Source organism: Callithrix jacchus, chromosome 2, assembly GCF_049354715.1.
Source record: "Callithrix jacchus isolate 240 chromosome 2, calJac240_pri, whole genome shotgun sequence".
Classification (NCBI taxonomy): domain Eukaryota; kingdom Metazoa; phylum Chordata; class Mammalia; order Primates; family Cebidae; genus Callithrix; species Callithrix jacchus.
The window spans coordinates 100,233,617-100,252,806 of record NC_133503.1 but is presented as its reverse complement, the minus strand read 5'-3'; the positions used below and the strand labels follow the sequence as shown (position 1 = coordinate 100,252,806).

The 19,190-nt window shown below is 34.2% G+C and overlaps 1 protein-coding gene across 2 annotated transcripts in view; it reads left to right on the top strand.

Moving 5' to 3' along the window:
- The window catches only part of MAN2A1 (mannosidase alpha class 2A member 1), a 189,210-nt gene that overhangs the window by 98,344 nt on the left and 71,676 nt on the right, over positions 1 to 19,190 (top strand). For both annotated transcript variants that reach the window (XM_002806611.6, XM_035291114.3), the window contains 2 exons: positions 410 to 524; positions 931 to 998. In XM_002806611.6, coding sequence (XP_002806657.2) covers positions 410 to 524; positions 931 to 998 — 183 coding nt within the window. The remainder of the gene's footprint in view (positions 1 to 409; positions 525 to 930; positions 999 to 19,190) is intronic.

Here is a 19,190-nt window from a genome sequence, read left to right as displayed (position 1 = left end):
TTCTTGTGAACTGAATTATCTCATGTTTTTCTTTGTTGTTAGAACCCTGGTTAGAGCTTTTTCTAAAGTAGCAAATAATTGGTTTTTGACAGAATGCCTTAAGGTTATTGGAGTGATTCTACTGGATATTATTATTTGATGCAATATTCATAGAAAGTATAAGTAGTTTGAGTATGTTTATATGTTTCAGGTGTGTCCAGAAAGCTTTCAGTTTTAAATGGATCCTTGTCAATGATATCTTCTGATTAGCTATTTTTCTAAGTACTTAGTTCTGGAGAAAAAAAGCAGGTTTGTTCGCTTTGAATACAAGATGAAGATACTGGTGGTTTGGCTATTAGTAATGAAACTGAAAATATTGTATGCAGATCTTTAAATTATTTCTCAGACTAATAAAATTTTTGGTTTACAGACTTTTTCATTCATTAATGGTTTTGGAGAAGATAATTGGAAATTCTGCATTTCTTCTTATTTTGAAGGACAAACTCACATACGACTCTTACTCTTCTGATACTTTCCTGGAGATGGTTAGTTAATTTCATTTATAGTCATCTTAAAAATGTGTGATAATATTGTTCTTGAATTAGAAAAGAGCATAAGCGTAATGAAAAGAGACATTGAAATATAATTTTTTTGCACATTTGAAAGAATTTGTATCACTTAATATAAATTACCTATATGTTTGTCTTTTCTATAAATATTCCAAAGAATGTGAAATATATTGTGTTTTAGAACACAGTTAAGGTGTGAGTAAGGCAACTTGGCATTACAATTAGTCGTTTTGCTAGGCTTTAATTAGAAACCCCTTGTTACTTAAATTTTTATAAGACCTTAATCTGTTCTTGCTGAACTTGAATTTGAATGGTGTTTTGGTTTCAGGATGAGTCCATGGAGTGTTAAGTAAAATTTAAAAATTACTGTTCATTTTTATAGGATTTGAAACAAAAATCACAGGATTCTCTGCCACAAAAAAATATAATAAGGCTGAGTGTGGAGCCAAGGTAAATTCATAATTTCTTATAAATGTTTACCACTTTTCTGGCTTAATATTTTTGGTTTTTATGGTTCTGGTCTTTAGTTAACAAATATTTTAATGCAGTATTCCGTTTAATCAATTTAGTAATTTAAAAACTCCTAAAAATATGAATTTTCTTCCACGACTGTGTTATGTTCAGTACTAATAGCTAACAGTGCTTAGTACATTGCTGAACAAACTATTATAACAATTAATATTTCTCACTGATATAAGGTATAGAATGATAAATATGTAGCTTATGAACATTTTCTTATCTCTGTAATATTAATTGTAGATTGTATTCTTTCTTGATTAACCTTTCTTCTAACTACCTTGTTTTCATTTCTAAATGAAAAAAGAAACTATTATTATTAGAAAATCAAGGTTTCTACTAAAAATTCATTAGATAACTGTCATTTTGCTGGTCAGACAGCCTTGTTTTAGCACTACTGATTTATGCTAAAGTAAATGGCAAGGGTGTTCAATGACCTTAAACTAGGGCATTTATTGGTGGCTACCAAATAGTTATAAAGAAATGTGTTATGTTTTATTGGTATTTCTTTAAACAGCAAGGTATCTGTTTTTAATGACCAAATATATGTTGATCATTACCCAGTGGACCCAAGCACACAGTGTTTATTTTTAACTGTCAGAATTGAGATATGTAATACCACTTCTTATAAATTATAGAATAAAACAATAATTTCAGAGAACAGTTCACTATTTTAACTTGATATATTTTATTTAAATTATTTAAAAATAAATGGAATGAAAGTATAGAGAATTTCCAGTTGCTAGTAGAGAATTTTGTTAAGCATAGATTAAAGCCTTAGTTGTCTAAATTTCTTTAGTAAGTAGAGACATAAGATATATACAGCTTATTCCTTAGAATAAGATAATAGGTTTTTTTTTTAAGTAATACTAATGTTCTCTGTAACACTACAGAAGCCTTAGGAGCTTTCAAATTGACAAGTCATTGTTAGGATGAAAGGATAATGACACCAAAAGAAATATTAGTTATAAAATTACAATATATCTTCTTTGTCTTAAAATAAATTATGTTTTGATGCATTTGAGGTTATATGCCTGTTCCTTAAATATTGTGTTCCTGGTAAACTCTGACATTAGTAAATCTATTTGGCTTTTGGCATAGTTCTCTCATCTATGAACTTTTCTTTCTTTTTATGTTTTGGTGGAGGAAGAGCTTTGTTTTTTGCTGGTTATAAGAATGATATGTGCTGCAGTAAGTGATTTGTGCCCCATTTCTACCCCACTGGTCTCCCTGTGGGTGCTTTTATGGTGGGTGGGTTGAGACAGGGCTAGACCTAATAGGTCAGAGGAAAAGATGTTCCCTTTGATTTCTCTCCTTCCTTTACTATCTTAGCCTTAGCAAGCAGTAATTGATAATATAGCCTTTCTTATGCCAGAAGAAAAATATAGTATATTAATGAAAGAGAATAATACTGGCTGGGCATGTTGGCTCATGCCTGTAATCCCAGCACTTTGGGAGACTGAGGCTGGTGGATCACGAGGTCAGGAGTTCAAGACCAGCTTGGCCAACATGGTAAAAACCTGTTTCTATTAAAAATACAAAAAAAATAAAAAAATTAGCTGAGCATGGTGGCAGTCATCTGTAATCCCAGCTACTTGGGAGGCTGAGGCAGAAAATTGTTTAAACTCGGGAGGTGGAGGTTGCAGTGAGCTGAGATCATGCTACTGTACTCCAGCCTGGGCTGCAGAGTGAGATTCCATCTCAAAAAAAAAAAAAAGAAAGAAAGAAAAGAGAGAAAAATAGTTTAAAGCTTTCATGTTGAGGAGTTTTAGTTACAAGTAAACACAAATGGAATTTTGGGGAGTATTAGTAAAATGATTGCTTTTTGATATTTTTAAATAGTTTTTATTTAAGTGGTATATTGTTTCTCTTCTTATTACTTCTTTACAATTCTTTTCTATCAAATATTGATTCTCCTATTTCTGTAGGTAGGTAAATTAGAAATACTTCTGATTGTCAGATTCTTATTTTTATGCCTATCATCCATTTCTTAGGTTAGGGCTTCTTAGATTTTATATTTTACTTGTTAGCTGCAAATTATTTTAGTTACTGATCTCTCAGTAAAAATTGGTGAATAATGAAGAAATGATAGTGACCTTTAAAATGGAAGAATTTGATAGTTTTATTTAGCAGGTACTGAGAATAAAATAATTTCCCTTTTCAGTTTTTAAATTGGAAGTTTTAGTTGCTATGAGTGTTTGTCATATTCTTCATGAGTCTTCTTTAATGTTCTTAGGCTTGGCTTTATTTTAGTTATAGACACAGTTCCTTTTTGAGTAACAAATGATCTATCTCAGTAAGCCATGCATTCTCAATGAGCGAGATAATTTTTCCAAGAGAGTGAAAATTAGTTTTTGGAAATTTGAAGAAAATCTTATTCTTTTTAATATATAAAGCACAGATACAGTACATAACAGGTAAACAGTTTGTGTGTGGCATTAAAGTTGTATGTGGATGCTTAATAAATAAATGTCTAAAAAGAGTCCTTAGGGAGGTGATAAGGTAAAAATGATTGAGAAATACTAACTTAAACTCATAATATAAATAAGACATGCAAATAAATTTGATCATACTGTTGGCAACATTAGTCATAGCAATAAACCTAACATAATTTAGTTTGTGAGTATTTAAAAAGCAGTCCATGATCTGTTTCAAGTGGCATTGGTATATTTTGATATGCCTAATTTAGTTCACACAGTTTTGTGAACTATATCATAAGTGAATTCAAAGTTTTTGTATAGAAAAAAGATACTTCTGAATAGTAGTATCTGTTGGCCTAAAATGTAGGCCTCCCATAACCCATTGCCATTGGCTTGTTGAATGGTTCTCCCTGGATGAGCACCTAGCACCTCTGATTTTCTCCATACGCTTTCCTTTTGGATGCCAGTCTTGATTAAGAGCATTGTTATCTTTTTAGTTATCTAGGTTCTGAAACTCCAGAACCCACTTTGACCTCTACCTTTTATTATTTCTTAAATTTCATCAGTTGGAGAGTCTTTTTCTTCTCATCTGTGAAATACATCTCTCTTTTCCTATTACTTTTTGGTTCTAAGCCATACTTCATGCTTGAATTACTTCAATGGCTTCTTATCCTTTTGTCTTCAATTTCTCTGTATTCATATATTAAAGTTATCAGAGGAATCTATCAAAAAACAGAGCTCTGAGAAAATCACTTCTAAATTCAACATTCTCCAGGGATGACTTCTTACCTATTGAGGAAAGTCTGACTTGATGGTCAAATGTTTTAGTAGACTACTGCATAACAAACTATTCAAAAATTTAATGTCTTAAATATAGTTTATTATATTTCTCATGGTTCTGTAGAACTACTGGGCAGTTCTTGCTTGGGGTCTCTCACACCACTGCAGGCAATTGGAGTTTGCCAAAGGTTTGACTGGTTTCAGTGTGCAGGAGGGCTCACTCACATTACTGAAAGTTATTGCTCCCTGTTGGCTGAGGGTTCACTTGGAGCTGTTAGCTGCCAATGCTTACACGTGGCCTCTCCATGTGACTTGGACTTCTCTAACCATGGTGGCTAGTTCCAAGAGGGAGTATCTATCTTAAGATTAAAGATCTCAAACGTGAGTTTTCTGGGTAGAAACGGCAAGACTTCTTAAGACCTAGCTTTGGAAGTCCTAGAAGGCCATTTTCACTACATTCTGTTGGTCAAGGAAGTCATTAAGGTTAGCCAAGGTTCAAGGGGAGGGAAACTACTCTCCATTTCTTGATGTGAGGGGCGTGTATAGGAAGCAAAGGGAATGATGACAGTCATTTTTGAAGGCTAGCTATCACAACTCACCCACAGGCTACCTCAATTCACATACCATTCGTGTACAGAGTAAACTCACCTACCTCTCAAGATGCCTAAAGTCCCATCCCATTATGCCACTAGCTCCAAATTTCTATCCAGATCAGGCCGAAATGGGTCACTCATATGGCTGACAGTTAATGCTGGCTTATTTCTTCCAATATAATTATTTGAAGTTAATCACACTAGATTGTAAACTCCTTGAGGGTAGGAATTATTTTTTTGATGATTTCTACCATCATGCCTGTGGTATTATATGCAACATAGTAAGAATAATACAGATTCATTGAAATACATTTAAATATTGACTGAAGAGAATATTAAGCTTCAGACACCAGATATGGGTAGAACATAATTCACATTCTATGCAAAAATGTGGCATCCTGGCATATATTCTCCCCAGGTAGTTCATTGGTCTAATATTTGGAACTTGGGTGCCAGAGTGCTTCAAAGTAAACTTTAAGTACTACTAAAAATAAAGATAAAAAGTAAGTCAATAAAGCTTGGAATTAGTATAACTGCCCATTTGAGATTTTAGTTTTATACCATGAGACCTGAAAAATTTCAGATTGCATCTCAGCGTCATTTCATTCTTACAGAGTTAACTTCATTGAGATTGGATTTTTGGGGGGGAGGTGTTCAGAATGAGTGGATATAAAAGATAGTTCCAAATAGCTGAATGAATTGGCCTTATCAGATTGGTTTTTATTTGTAAGACTTATTGTGATTGACATAGCCCCACTCTACATTTTGTATTTTTGATATTGTTATTGTAAACAGTTCTCCTGGCAGTAATTATCTATTAGTTTAATGGGATTCAAGGCTTTAGGTTAGTTTCTTTTGTTATCATGTTATCAACATATTTTTATACCAAGTAAGAATATGTCTGAGAAATTATGTAATATCTCTAATTAGTTTTTTGCACATAAGTTTTAAATGAAGAAGCCAAGCTCACAACCTTATTTTTTATTGTTTGGAAATGGAATTTCTAGGAAAATAGAATTCTAACCACTCAGATTGTGGCGGCATTACTTAATGGAGGCATTTGGAGCTTTTTGGCCTCTCAGTATGACTTGGGCTTCTCTAACTATGGTGGCTAGTTACAAGAGGGAGTATCTATCTTAAGATTAAAATGGAATCTCACTTCTTAAGGGCAAAAGTGACATTCCATGACTTGAACCAAAGTGGCTCTAGTCTGAGAAATGAGTCTGGTGAAAGAGCTGTCAGTGTCCAGAGGGAGCGTACTCTGTGCTTAACTGGGGAAGAGATGGAAGAGTGTTAGCTACAATAATTAGTCCAGGAACTGTCCTTAATAGCTCGTGAATTATGATGATTTAAGCTTAAATCTTCACATATACTAGAAAAACAGTGTATAGAAATATCTTTCTATTAGTTAATAGAAAAATGAGTGTATAAAGTCAGTAATATTAAAGATTTTTTTCTTTGAAAATGGTTGGCTGTATTTTTTAATTATCCTAAAAGAATTCAAGGCAATAATAGAATTCAGGATTTGACACCCTGTCCCCTCTACAGCTTCTATTATTTTGAGAAAAGCTTAAATAGCCTTACCTTTTAAGTAAAGCTGCTTTGAACTTTTCTTTTGATGAGGGAATTAGTAACTGATGGTCCTAGAGACTCCAAAAACATAAAAACTAAGTTATTCTGTATTCTAGTCTAGTTTAGATATATCTGGGCATTAATAGCACAGTGTTTATGAATTTTATTGGATTTGAAGGATTCCTCTGAGATGCTTTTCTGTTTAAGTATATATTGCTTGTAAAAAGTATTTGTATGTTTTCACCTATGTTCCATCTCTGTTATGTGTTGTTAACTTTGATTTTTATTGAGGTATAGGTTGGCTAGTTCTCTGATTACTCAGAAGCATTTTTCATCTTGTCTGTAGTCTGCTGGGGTATTTTCAGAAATGATGCTTTACCCAAAAGACTGAATAGAATATGGTATATTATGTAAATAACCAAAAGTTTCTTAATGAACTCAAGGTACCTGCAAGATGTTACATTAGTTCATTTAAATGTTAAAAATTCTTTGCATTGACTAGTGGTTGATACTAGTGTTGGAGCAGCCATGGCTAGGTAGCAAGACAAAATAATCTTATTTGGTGTTTGCCATTCTAAGTCAGTTGTCACAGGCTTATATTTTGCCTAATTTTTTAGGAAAATATAAAGGTCTCTTAGGGAGGAAATGAGGAGAAAAGGCTCCATCTTTGTTCCAGTTCCCCCCACCTTTAGCATTTCTATTTATTTTATGACATCAGGAATGATGAGTATTAATTCCTGAAATACATTTCAACCTCACATTGACTTAAATGAAATAACATCTATTACATTAAAAAAATAGTTGGCACTTGCAATTTACATGATGGCTGTCTAGGGACACTGAGACTGACTCTCAGTTTCCCGTTAGCACTCATATGAAAATGTAGATGATGATGAACAATTGCAGAAATACCAAAACCTTGGCTTGACAGTCAATAAGGTGTCCACAAACTACAAAGCTGATAGAACTGGACTGAAAAATGCAATTACTTGCTGATGAATGATAAACAGTTAGAAATAACAGCAACCTGCATGTCTTTTAAAACAAGTATGGAGAATAATTTCTTTTATTTTTTATAATGTCTTCCAAGGCTTTGAAATTATGGTATTATATTAACGAGAAAAGTAAACAAATATTTTTCTACTGTAAGAGTGCTAATTTTGAGGCTATTAAGAAGTTAGGTAGCTGTTCTTTTTTTTTCTTCCTCCCTGCCTGAAGTCTCTGTTGACCAATCTTCATTTAATTGACCAACTATATCAACTGATGTTTTTCATTCCTTTTCTATGCCCATGGCAACGTGGTCTTGTAGTGAGTGGGCTGTTAACTGTCAGGCCAATGCACTTTCTTCCCTCCAGTCTTTCAGATGTGTGATTATGACTCAGTTATTTATTCCTAAACAAGTTGTTCTTGTTATTTTTTTTCTCATAATCCATTTTATTAAGCTGATGAATTATGTAAATATACTTTTTTATGAAGTTGAGGGCTTTGGAAATATTCAACAAAGATGAGTCACTGATAAATATGGTGACATGACTGTAAAAGATTTGGAAAGAAATTATAAAAATGTAGAAGGAGCCTGCACTCAGATTTTCTTAATATTTTTAAGTTTAAATTCTTGCTGTACTTTAGAGAAACCTAAGCTTGGGACCACAGAAGATTATCATATGTTTGATTATGCAGAAAATATGGCAGAAAACTCCAGTTACTGGTTCCATAGTCAAAGCAAAGGTTTTGCTTTTACGTAAGTAGATTCGAATATGATACACCAGTGTATTTCATGGTAAATTAAAATATTAAGAATAACACATACATATCATAATGATTTTCTGCCTTAACTTTTATTTTCATGTCAACTTTAACTCTTTCTGTTAATATATCTATGCCAGCCTTGATCACATTGATGAAAGGGCTTCCACTGTGTCTGGATTTTGTAATCAATTTGGAGACTAAATCTGCCAGAAACAAAGTAGGCAGGAACAAGGGAACTTATGATAGGTCACTGACTAGGAAAGCTGTTGGTAGTGGCGTGGGCTCGAAGAATGCTGTAATATTCTTTGTTGAAGAAAGAAGCCTTCCCTTTGTTCAGAATCCAAGCCAGTATAGATGACTGAATACCAGTCAGGCACAGCCACCTTGGGTATTAACCTTTTGGAAACTTGCAGTCAGGCTGGATCTATGCATGCGAACCTGTTATTCACTCACTCTTTTCTCCATCACTGAATCCTCATTACATCCTTCATAGTATTGTTAACAAATTGGCCGTGTCATTTATTCCTTATTATCTGTCTCTCTTGCTAAAATAGCAGCACCATGAGGGCAGAGAGCTTGTTTGCTTTGGCATCCCATGGCAAATACATGGCACACAGTAGGTCTTCAACAAATATTTGTCAAATAAACTAACTGTGTAAGAGAAGGACTTCAACTAATATCAAAATAAAAAGACTGAGGGTAGTTAGCAAACACAGAGTCTAGGTTAATGTCTACTTTGAGGATAAGTGTTTAAAAGGTTATCATAGGAGAGCCGTGAAAAAGCTCTACGGAATGATTAAAAAGTAGGGTGAAGCATGAAGACTCAGAAGAATAACTTACGTATTGAAATGATTTATTACAGAGACTAGGTAAAAATTATTTTTAAAAAGAGGATCTAGAATTCTCAAAAAGTTTGAGGTTATGATCTCTAAGAAATATGTAACAAAGCGAAACACTGAAACAAAAAGATGACAAAGAAATGAAAATAAAATATTTGGAAGAGGGGAGGAGAGAGGTAAGGAGAGATTGTTGGAGGGACAATAGCAGACCATCTTTACTAGTGATACTGAAGAGTAAAGCTGACACTGAAAGAGTGTATTGATGTGGGAAAAAAAGTCCATGAGATACTTTTTATGAATATAGACAAAAGGAAGACAAATGCAAACAATGAGAAGGAAGATGATGATAGGTATGGAGGACAAGATTCCAACAAAAGAATTAAAGAACTTTAGGGGAAAAATACAGCAGAGGCAAAGATCAAAGATATAATTGATGAGAAGTTTTCTGAGCCGAAAAGGCTCCCTTTATAGATGAAGAGGGCTAAGTGCTGAGTAATAAAAATGAAAAAAGAGTCACCCCAGTACAGCATGGTAACTTAGTTCAATTAAAAGGACATATTTAAAAAGTGCCAGGCAGAAAGAATATATTGTGTTATATAAAACAAATGCTAGACTGACTTAGACAGGAAGACTATGACATTTTGAAATAACTTTATACTCACTTATCTTTCGTATGTGAAAATAGTAGAGACATTTTCAAATACAAAAACATATATAAAACATATCATAGGTATACTTCCCATACTTTTAAAAAGAAATTTTAAAAATTTCTTGATGAAGTCAATTTAGCCGACTTATAGATGAATCAAAATTAATAATTAAAAATGAATTAAAAGCATTGAAAACAGTTAGACATAGTGAAATCTAAATCATTGTCAATTTTATTGTCAAACTAATGGTAGAAATGTCTATTTAGTTTTGATAGAATTTACAAACAGCACTGTAGATCTGTGGCTTTAGGTTATGTTAATGCCAGAAAGAGGTAGAGAGGCAAGAGCATATAGGAGATCCTAAATAATGGTTTCTCATCAAGAAGATTTAAAAAATACAAGCTTCTGGTGAGAGCGATATTTCCTATTCCATAGTACTATGAGTATACTTTTAACTCCTCAAATATCTGTCTCGGCTGAGAAAAGTCTCCTAAGTTATAGACCCACAGGCCAAGTGCGTAGATCTCTGGAATGGCCCATTAGCAGCTCCATTTCCTTTTTTTTTTTTTTTTTTTTACTTTAGGTTCTAGGGTACATGTGCAGATCATGCAGGATTGTTGCATAGGTACATACATGGCAAGGTGGTTTGCTAGCAGCTCCTTTTAAACGTGTTTAAAATATATCTCCTCTTCCCTGCTTGAACCCTTTCTGTGGTCCCAAGCTCTTTCAATTTTAGTGACCAGATATGACAGTTTTTCACTATCAGCCTCTTTCAGTCTCAAAAGTGCATTAGTTTGGACAGTAAATTGTGGGGCTACCCTGATCATCTTTGTCTTCCTAGCATCCAAACACATGCTAGACCATTTCATTCTGTTTTTTAAATGTATCTCAAATTTGACCACTTCCTCTTCATCTTCAGTGCTACTACCTACTTCAGACTACTACCATCCCTCCCCTGGGTGACAGTGACAACCCTGTGACAGATGCCCCTGCCTCACACATTTGTTGGAGGGGTTAAATATGGTTATGTATATGAACTTCATAGTACGAGACCTAGCCTTAACAGGCCCTTAATTAATGTTAGCAGTGATGCTGTAACTTAGCTCAAAACCCTTCTTTTTTTCGTTACCCTAAGGCTAAACTCGAGACTCTTTAACATGGCTTGTGTGCCTGCATTTTTGTCTCTCTATCATTATCTCTCGCATCACCTCAGTCTGCACTATGTACTCCAGCCCTGCAATGACTCTATTCAGAGCACAACAATTCAGAGAACTATAAATTCTCTGACAGTCTACTTTCTGTTATATTAACTTTACATCTTCACTGACTGGTATGGAGTGGTGGACAAAAAGCAAAAGAACCAAACCCCAACAAAAAAACTCTGACCTTGGCCAGGCATGGTGGCTCACACCTGTAATCCCAGTACTTTGGGAGGCCGAGGTAGGCAGATCACCTGATGTCAGGAGTTTGAGACCAGCCTGGCCAACATGGTGAAACCCTGTCTCTACTGAAAATACAAAAATTAACTGGTCATGGTGGCGGGTACCTGTAATCCAGCCACTTGGGAGGCTGAGGCAGGAGAGTTGCTTGATCCCAGGAGGTGGAGGTTGTAATGAGCCTAGATCACACCACTGCACTCCAACCTGAGCAAGAGAGTAAGACTCCGTCTCAAAAAAAAAAAAAAGAAAAAAAAGAAAAACCAAAAAAACCCGACCTTACCTCCAGATGCACCTAAATGTGGAAACATACAGACATGCACATGCACACATACACCATTTGCCTGATAAATTCTGATCGTCTTTTAGGACTCGGCTTAGATGTTACATTCTCTGGAAACTTGGTTGAGATCCTTGAATCAGGGCTGGGTGTTGTTCTCATATACCTTCATTGGACTGTGTTTACCCGCTGACCACATGCATAATAGGCCTCCGAAGAAACTTGCTATAAACTTCTTGCAGGTATGGATTGGTCTTCTTCATTGTTCCAAAACAGTGCCTAGCAAATCTTTAAGGAAAATTACCTAATGCCAGGAGCATTTGAGCTAGGAATTGCACTGGAAGAACACTGTCCTGCAGAAATAATCAGATATGGAAGTGGAGAGAACTGTGGACAAGGACGTGCATCTCAGCTTTGTTTGTCATATGAACAAATATCTTTAAAGACTTAAATGTTTATCAATAATAATGAATTGGTCAAATATTCCACATTCGTAAGTTACATAGAAAAAATTTTTTAAAGGTGCCTAAAGCAACATTTTTTTAATAATAAAGAGAACATAGGACTGATAAATTCTGAGATTTTAGCTTAAGTTTTTATGAAATCTGTGTTTTCAAGTTTTATGGAGAAAATGAAGGTGACTTGTTTGAATTTAAAACATTATGAATGGTTGAGTGAAATATGGAAGAAGTGTTTGGTACATAGGAGGTGTTTGCTAAATTAATAACTAAAAATTAGAGGTGGAGATGGTAAAAATTATGAGAAAAAGTCATGTAATATTTGTTAGGCAATTAAATAATCTATCCATAGTGATGAACCCTTTTGGGAGAGTTTTTGATTTAGAATTATCTTGCATTCATTGTTACGTTCATTTAAAGTGAAATTGTTTGTACTCGTTAGCTTTTCTTTGTTACCCAATGTGACTTCTTGTATGTATAGTGTTTGATTTTGTATTGCACTCAACTTCTTGTAACAGCAACCTTATTACAATGGCTTCTGAAGAAAGCCTTTTATTATTCTTATGGACAAGTTTAAAGGTAGGTAGTCAAGGGCTCATGATATGTTCCATGGTGTCACCAAAGTCCAGGCTGCTTTTACTTGTTAGCTCTGTCACTGTTAGCCTGTGGTTCTTATTGTGAATGCAGAATGGTTCCTGCTTCTGTATTTTGTCCAGAAAGAGGGATGAGCAAAAGATGAAAGTCAAGACCTGGAACCAACCCAAATGCCTAGCAATGATGGACTGTATAAAGAAAATGTGGCACATATACACCATGGAATACTATGCAGCCATAAAAAAGGATGAGTTTATGTCCTTTGCAGGGACACGGATGAAACTGGAAACCATCATTCTCAGCAAACTGACACAAGCACAGAAAACCCAAACACTGCATGTTCTCACTCATAAGTGGGTGTTGAACAATGAGAACACACGGACACAGGGAGGGGAACATCATGCACCGGGACCTGGAGGGTAGGGGGCTAGGGGAGGGATAGCATTAGGAGAAGTACCTAATATAGATGATGGGGTGATGGATACAGCAAACCACTACAGTGGGACGTTTATACCTATGTAACAAACCTGTAAGATCTGCACATGTACCTCCCGAACTTAAAGTATGTTACCAAAATTATTAATTAAAAAAATAATACATTATTGACTATAGTAAAAAAAAAAAAAAAGTCACAGCAGTTGGGATAAATTGGGGACTGAATAACTTTCTCAGAATTTTCACGTATTAGAATTCTAATTACATGTCATTGTCCAGAACTATGGCACATGTCTGCGTCTAGCATGGGGAAACAGTGTTTCGTTGTTGTTCATTTTGATTTTGTTTTTTAGGCTATGACCATTGCCATCCTAAATAAAACTGGCCTTCTGTCAATAAAGGAGAAAGTGATAAAGGTTGTTGGGTAGGAAGAAGCAGCATGCAGCATCTGCACATTAGATTCATTAACTAGATCAAAGAGCAACTACCAGATTTTCTATCAGCTACTCTTCCTTGGCCACTTTGGTTCAGGGACTGGACTTGTATTTTGAACAGGTCTATACTGAATAAATCAGTAATGGTTGTTAGACATTTCTTTAAAACTTGTTCTGCAGACTTATCAGTTAGGTAGGAAAATCATATCAAACACAGTGAAACAGAAATTTTCTGCATATTCTAAAACCAAAACATAATTAGATGCTGCAAAATTAAAAATTTAGAGAGATAAAAGTAAAAGCTCATAAAATAAGAGCATATATATGCCATTGGGATTTGGGGTATTTAAGTATTAAGAAAATAGAATATTTTTAAACATTTCCTATTTCTTTGTAGGACTTTATGGGCCTGTGTTAAAATAGAGCTCCTTATTCCTTGATTCATACATTCATTCAATGACAGGTTTACTTTGCATTTCTGTCTTGGGCAGCACTGTGCTGGTATGTGTTCATATTTTCTTGTCTCTTTCATTTCTTCTTATTTCTTGCTCAGAACCTACACAGGCAAGGACTCTTTTCTAAGAGACCTGTGATTTATACTGTGCTGTATAGACTCCCCATAAGACAAATCCTCAGTACCTTACCTGAAATCTTCAGGGGTTGATATATGTGAGGGTTCAGAATTCTTTTTTTTTTTAATTTTAGGAAAGTACTGTGTGTGTGTGGCATATTATTGCAGAGTCTCCTTTGAAATTTCTGAATGGTCATATCAAATGAGATAAATAAAAATTCTATAAAGCTCTATGTCAGTGCTGTTTAGATTTACCACCAAATGAGTTATAAAAAAGCTTTGTTTTCAGAGCTTTTGGGATTTCACAGTTTAGAGATTGTAGATCTGTACAGTATTGGTTTAGGAGAATTAGGAGATTGCTTAAAATCATTAGTAAGCTTCCTAAAAAGATGCATTATAGCAGAAACCACTTTGACTCTTCTAAATGGCATTGATTGTTACTATCATCCATGCTTGGGTGCCTCAGCTTTTCTTTGTTCTGATTCCCGTCATTTCAAAAATCTGTTAAAAAATGCCTGTCTCTTAAGAAATCTTTGCTAGCTGAGCAGTGCTCTTCACCCCTTTGTACCACAGTCTCTAAACATGTAGGTATTAAGGTGTTGACTTTTTTTTCTTTGTAACAGTCCATTCCTTGACTTCACTGAGTGTTGTAGCTTCCTCATTATACTTCAGGCTTCCCTCATTATCAGATTTGATTTGTTCAAAAAATTTCTCATTCCATTCTTGCATCTTCTAAAATAATGCTTTTTACAATTCTTGCATCAGGCAGTTTAAAGTTTATGATAGGCTACCTAATGCAATATAATTAAATATACATTCTTACTGTCATTTAGAAATTTGAAGAAAAATGTTTGTCATTAGGCTATTACCAGTCTCACACATTGATTTTTCAGTGATATACAGAGTGGGATTTGCCTTAGTCTTTAACAGCATAGGATTTTAAATCATTCTTTTCTTCAATTTCACATAAACTTTAAAAGAATCTTTCTTAGCAGGCACTTACAATAATTAGTTTGCTGTGATTTTGTTTTTAGGCAAAAAATTCTTTTAGATTTTATTTGAGAAAGTGATTAAACAGATAGATTGCATTTAAAGTTATATTTTTAAATTTCTTGAAAAATAGAATAGCTTAATGTTCAGAGACTACCTGCTAAAGTGTCTGGTTAGTCTGTGTTTTAATTGATTTTTTATTTATATTTTAAGTCAAACTTTCTTAACTAACTGCATGGTTCCAGTTTATTGTCAGATTATTATACAAGGAATTCAGATTATAAAGTGTGTTTTAATTGTGTGTTTTGTGTGGTGAGATTAAAGTTATTTTGCTTGTTTCTTACAAATAACATCTTCACCCATCAAGGACCATAATCAGGAAAGTGGAGAAGATGGGGAGGAAGAACAGCTGCTCATATATATATAGAATTATGATGAGATATTTTGATATATTAAAATATGAAGGCAGAATTGGCATGGAGAATACCATTTATAATGTATAAAGGATTATAATAATTTCTAATTAAGATATTTGGAAATTCATAACTGTATGTAACTGAAGAAAAACTTTGAAAAGAAGATGAGGTGTTGTCAAAGAATAGATGGTGTTAGTTTTGGTGTGTTTGCTAGGTAATATAAATTTTGAATGATTCTGTTCTGCTATTGCTGTAGCACCAACATTTTTTACCTATTACTTGAAGTTGTATAATGTACTATGAAAATGTTAAAGTAAACTAAATATCCAGAGTATCAGAGATTTTTTTTAAATGATTTCTATTGGGGTGGGATTAATTGATAATTGATGGTTACGTGAGATTCCTTCAGTAGCTTATTGTTTTCAGTTTCTTGCAAACTTAGTTCTCTGTCCACTTTCTGCTTCTTTTCCTCCCAGTGTTCATCATGTCTTCTGAAATAGTGACATAAAGCTAATTAACCCAAAGCAGTTCAGAGCATAGACTGAAGTGATATGGCATATTTCAAAGTCTTCCATCCTTCTGAACTAGATTTTTTTTCCTTCTAAATGCAGATTAATAAAGCGTGCACAACAAGAGGAACAAGGAAAAGGATTTTAGTGAAGGTATCCTGATCCTGAAAAAGTCAGGGAGGGCTTCAAGCCCATCTTGGACTTCAGAACACTTCACAACTTTGTGGTAAAAGAAACATTTTAAATAGAGACTTTGGACGTATTTATTTCATCCTTATTCAGAGAGTAGCTTTTTTTCTTTTTTGGGCAGGACAATTGTATGTGAAATTGAGTTACTTTTCAAACTGAAATATTCCTGCATTTCAAATTTGTTGTAGGTACTTAATATATATACTCAAAATATTATAGGTAGTTGGTTGGCTTTTGTGTTTTTCTTCAAAATGTGTTCTTTTATCCCTTGTGACATTGTGTTTGCATTCACCGTGAGTGATGTTTTCTCTAGTGTTTTGTATCTTTAATCGGTTCATTGGGTTGTATATTAGGAGTCTTTCCTAGGACCAATATTGTTTCTAAAAATACTTTGAAAGTAGAAAGTGGTTTGTGTTTTATTGTTTTCATATTTTTTACCAGTAATATGATGGCTTACTAATGTGAAGAGACGTAGCACTAGTAAAAATTTGTTGTTTTCTCCTCTATTCACCTGGAAATTTCACACAGGATAGAATTCATTTGTCTACACAGATACAGAAAATGAATACAAACATCTTTGCCATTTCTGTCCTTAACAACAAAACAGTTTTATTTTACTGTGTTAACTTTTAAGGTCCTTTTTATTTGTGAAAATTAGGTTGTTTATGTACTGTGTGTTCTTCCAAAGTTACAGTGTATATTCATTGGAGAAATGAAAATTTCTTCCAGTAGATGAAAATTACATTTTGATTGAACATCATTCCTTATGCAGTCACCCATAAATATAATGTCTTTTGCTGTCTTTTCAGCAGATAGCTACAGATGTGCTTTCTGAATTGACAAGGAAATGGAACATCTTATTGTTTTAGGTTAGAACAGATGGTATTTTTGTTTTAGGCAAAACTCTCTTAGAGTGAAAGCAACTTAATTGGTGACAAGACTCTTGGGGTCAGCCAAATTATATACAATTTGTGTTTGGGTTTTTTTGTTGCCTTAATATCAAAAGTTTTAGAATACTTAGAAAGGAATGTACTTTTATTGACTTACTATTTTCTGTTGTGTACTGGAAATAGTTGTAAAATTTTTCAGTCTTCTTTTCTTTATGAAAATTGTAAGTCCACATATTTATTCTGCTTTGGTTACATTTATGGTCTTAGCAATACTTTTTGCATTGTGAGAAGTCCCTGAAATTTGTAGTTCTACTTTTGAGGGTTAACATTTTCATTTGTAGTTTTGAGTTGCATTTGCAATTACAAAGTCTGTTGACATTGATACCAACTCTATTATTTCCATGCCATTGAGCTCTAGGCAGATCTCACTGTCAGATGCCTGAAAGGAACACAGTGTTATGAAGGAAGCGTTGCATTGAGAGTCTGGGGACTGATTCTAGTCCCATCTCTGTCAGTAACCAGCTCATGTTTTTGGAACTTCAGTTTCATTTGCTCTATATATTTGGAGGGAGTGTTAAATAGGTGATCTCCGAGGTCACATCCAGTTAACATTTGTTTCTTTTGTCTAAGTATTAATCATTTATAAAACATTCATTTGGATAAACACCAGGAAAAAAGTTTTGAGGAAGAAACTACTCTGGAAAATAACCAGATATTTCCAGTAACTGGAATGTAAGATAAACTGTTCTCCAAAATATATCCAGTATTCCAAAATGAAGACCTATGATGTAGCAGATTTTCTTTTTACTACTTCTTACAGAACTTAGTGAAAACTGCTTGTATTGTCATCGCAGCAACCAGGAGAAGTAAACTAATCATCACCTCTGGAAAACCTCCTTTTTCCCAGTCCTACAACTGTAGGGGGGGAGGCTTTGGAGTGCAGGTTATTTGCTGGGGTGAATATAGAGCAGTCTGATAAGGCTGTGTTCAGAGAGGCAGTGGGAAGGTAATGGAATTCTGAGTGCTCCAGTTGCTGCATCAGTGCTTCTAGCACATGAACCCTGACTGCCTTACCCACTGAGGGAAACAACTGGTCCACCTTCCCTGCCTCCAGCTGCCTGACTGACTGACTGAGTTTGAATCCTGGCTCTACCATTTCAGTGGCTACATAACCATGACTAGGATACAGAACCACTATGCTTCTGTAAAATAGGCATGTAAAGTACATACTGTTTACTCAGCACTGTTTTAAGGCTAATTAAGTGCTAGCTGTTGTTATTATTATCATTATAGTTGCTATGATTGCCATAACATCTGAAAACCTCTGCCACCAAATAAGTCATTTACTTAAATATAGCAAAAATATTCCTTTAATACAATTTTATATATGACTTACTGCTTTGTCTGTTAGTATTATAAACAAACATAACTCTGCCTAAGTAATATTTTTTAACATACAGCTTTCTAGAATATTTACTTAGTAATGTCATACTTTTCTTTTCATTCTTAGTTTAGAAACTAAGAAATTATTAATAATATTTTGTGGAATTCTTCCATTTGAGAAGAATAGATATTTGCAGAAATCATTTAGTTGTCAACAGCAATATTAGGTACTGCGGTCATACTGTTTTGTGAAGGACAGCTTTATATTTGCATTTGATCACACATGCAGCATGCTTGTTTACCTTCCTTTCGAATCTTTTAGTTGGACAAATGGCTTTCCATGAGATGATAGGTTCATAATATTTTTGTCCATGATTTTAAGAATGATTTTTCCTAAATATAGAGAAAGATATACAATAAACTTTCATATATTAGGAAGATCAGGTAACATTTATGTACTACTATATTCCAGTAAAATCCTAATTTTTATTGCTGAGTGTTCTGTACCTTAGTGGCGATGTTTTTCTCATTAGAGCAGACCATATTTATTACTAAACAGCTAGTAGCTTCCAAAAACCGTCATTTAAAATTTTTCCCTTGCGAATACAGGGAGTACTCTGTAGGAGAGAGGGCAAAGGGGTAGACCCACTTCATTTAATCAATACTTGGGCCCAGTTCCAAGGACCCCAGGTCCTTATTACTCTTTGTTCACCTCCATCCTGTTTTCCAGGACTCAGGATTTTCTTTTATATATCCTTGGTGGCAAAAAGTCTTTAGTCTTTGTAGTATGAAACTGGAGGTTAGTCCTTATTTTCAACAGGAATAGTGTAACCTGGTATATTAATTTCCTGTTGCTGTTGGTAATAAATTACCAACAAACGATTCTATTAAAACACACAAATTTATTATCTTATAGTTTTGGGGGTCAGAAGTTCAAT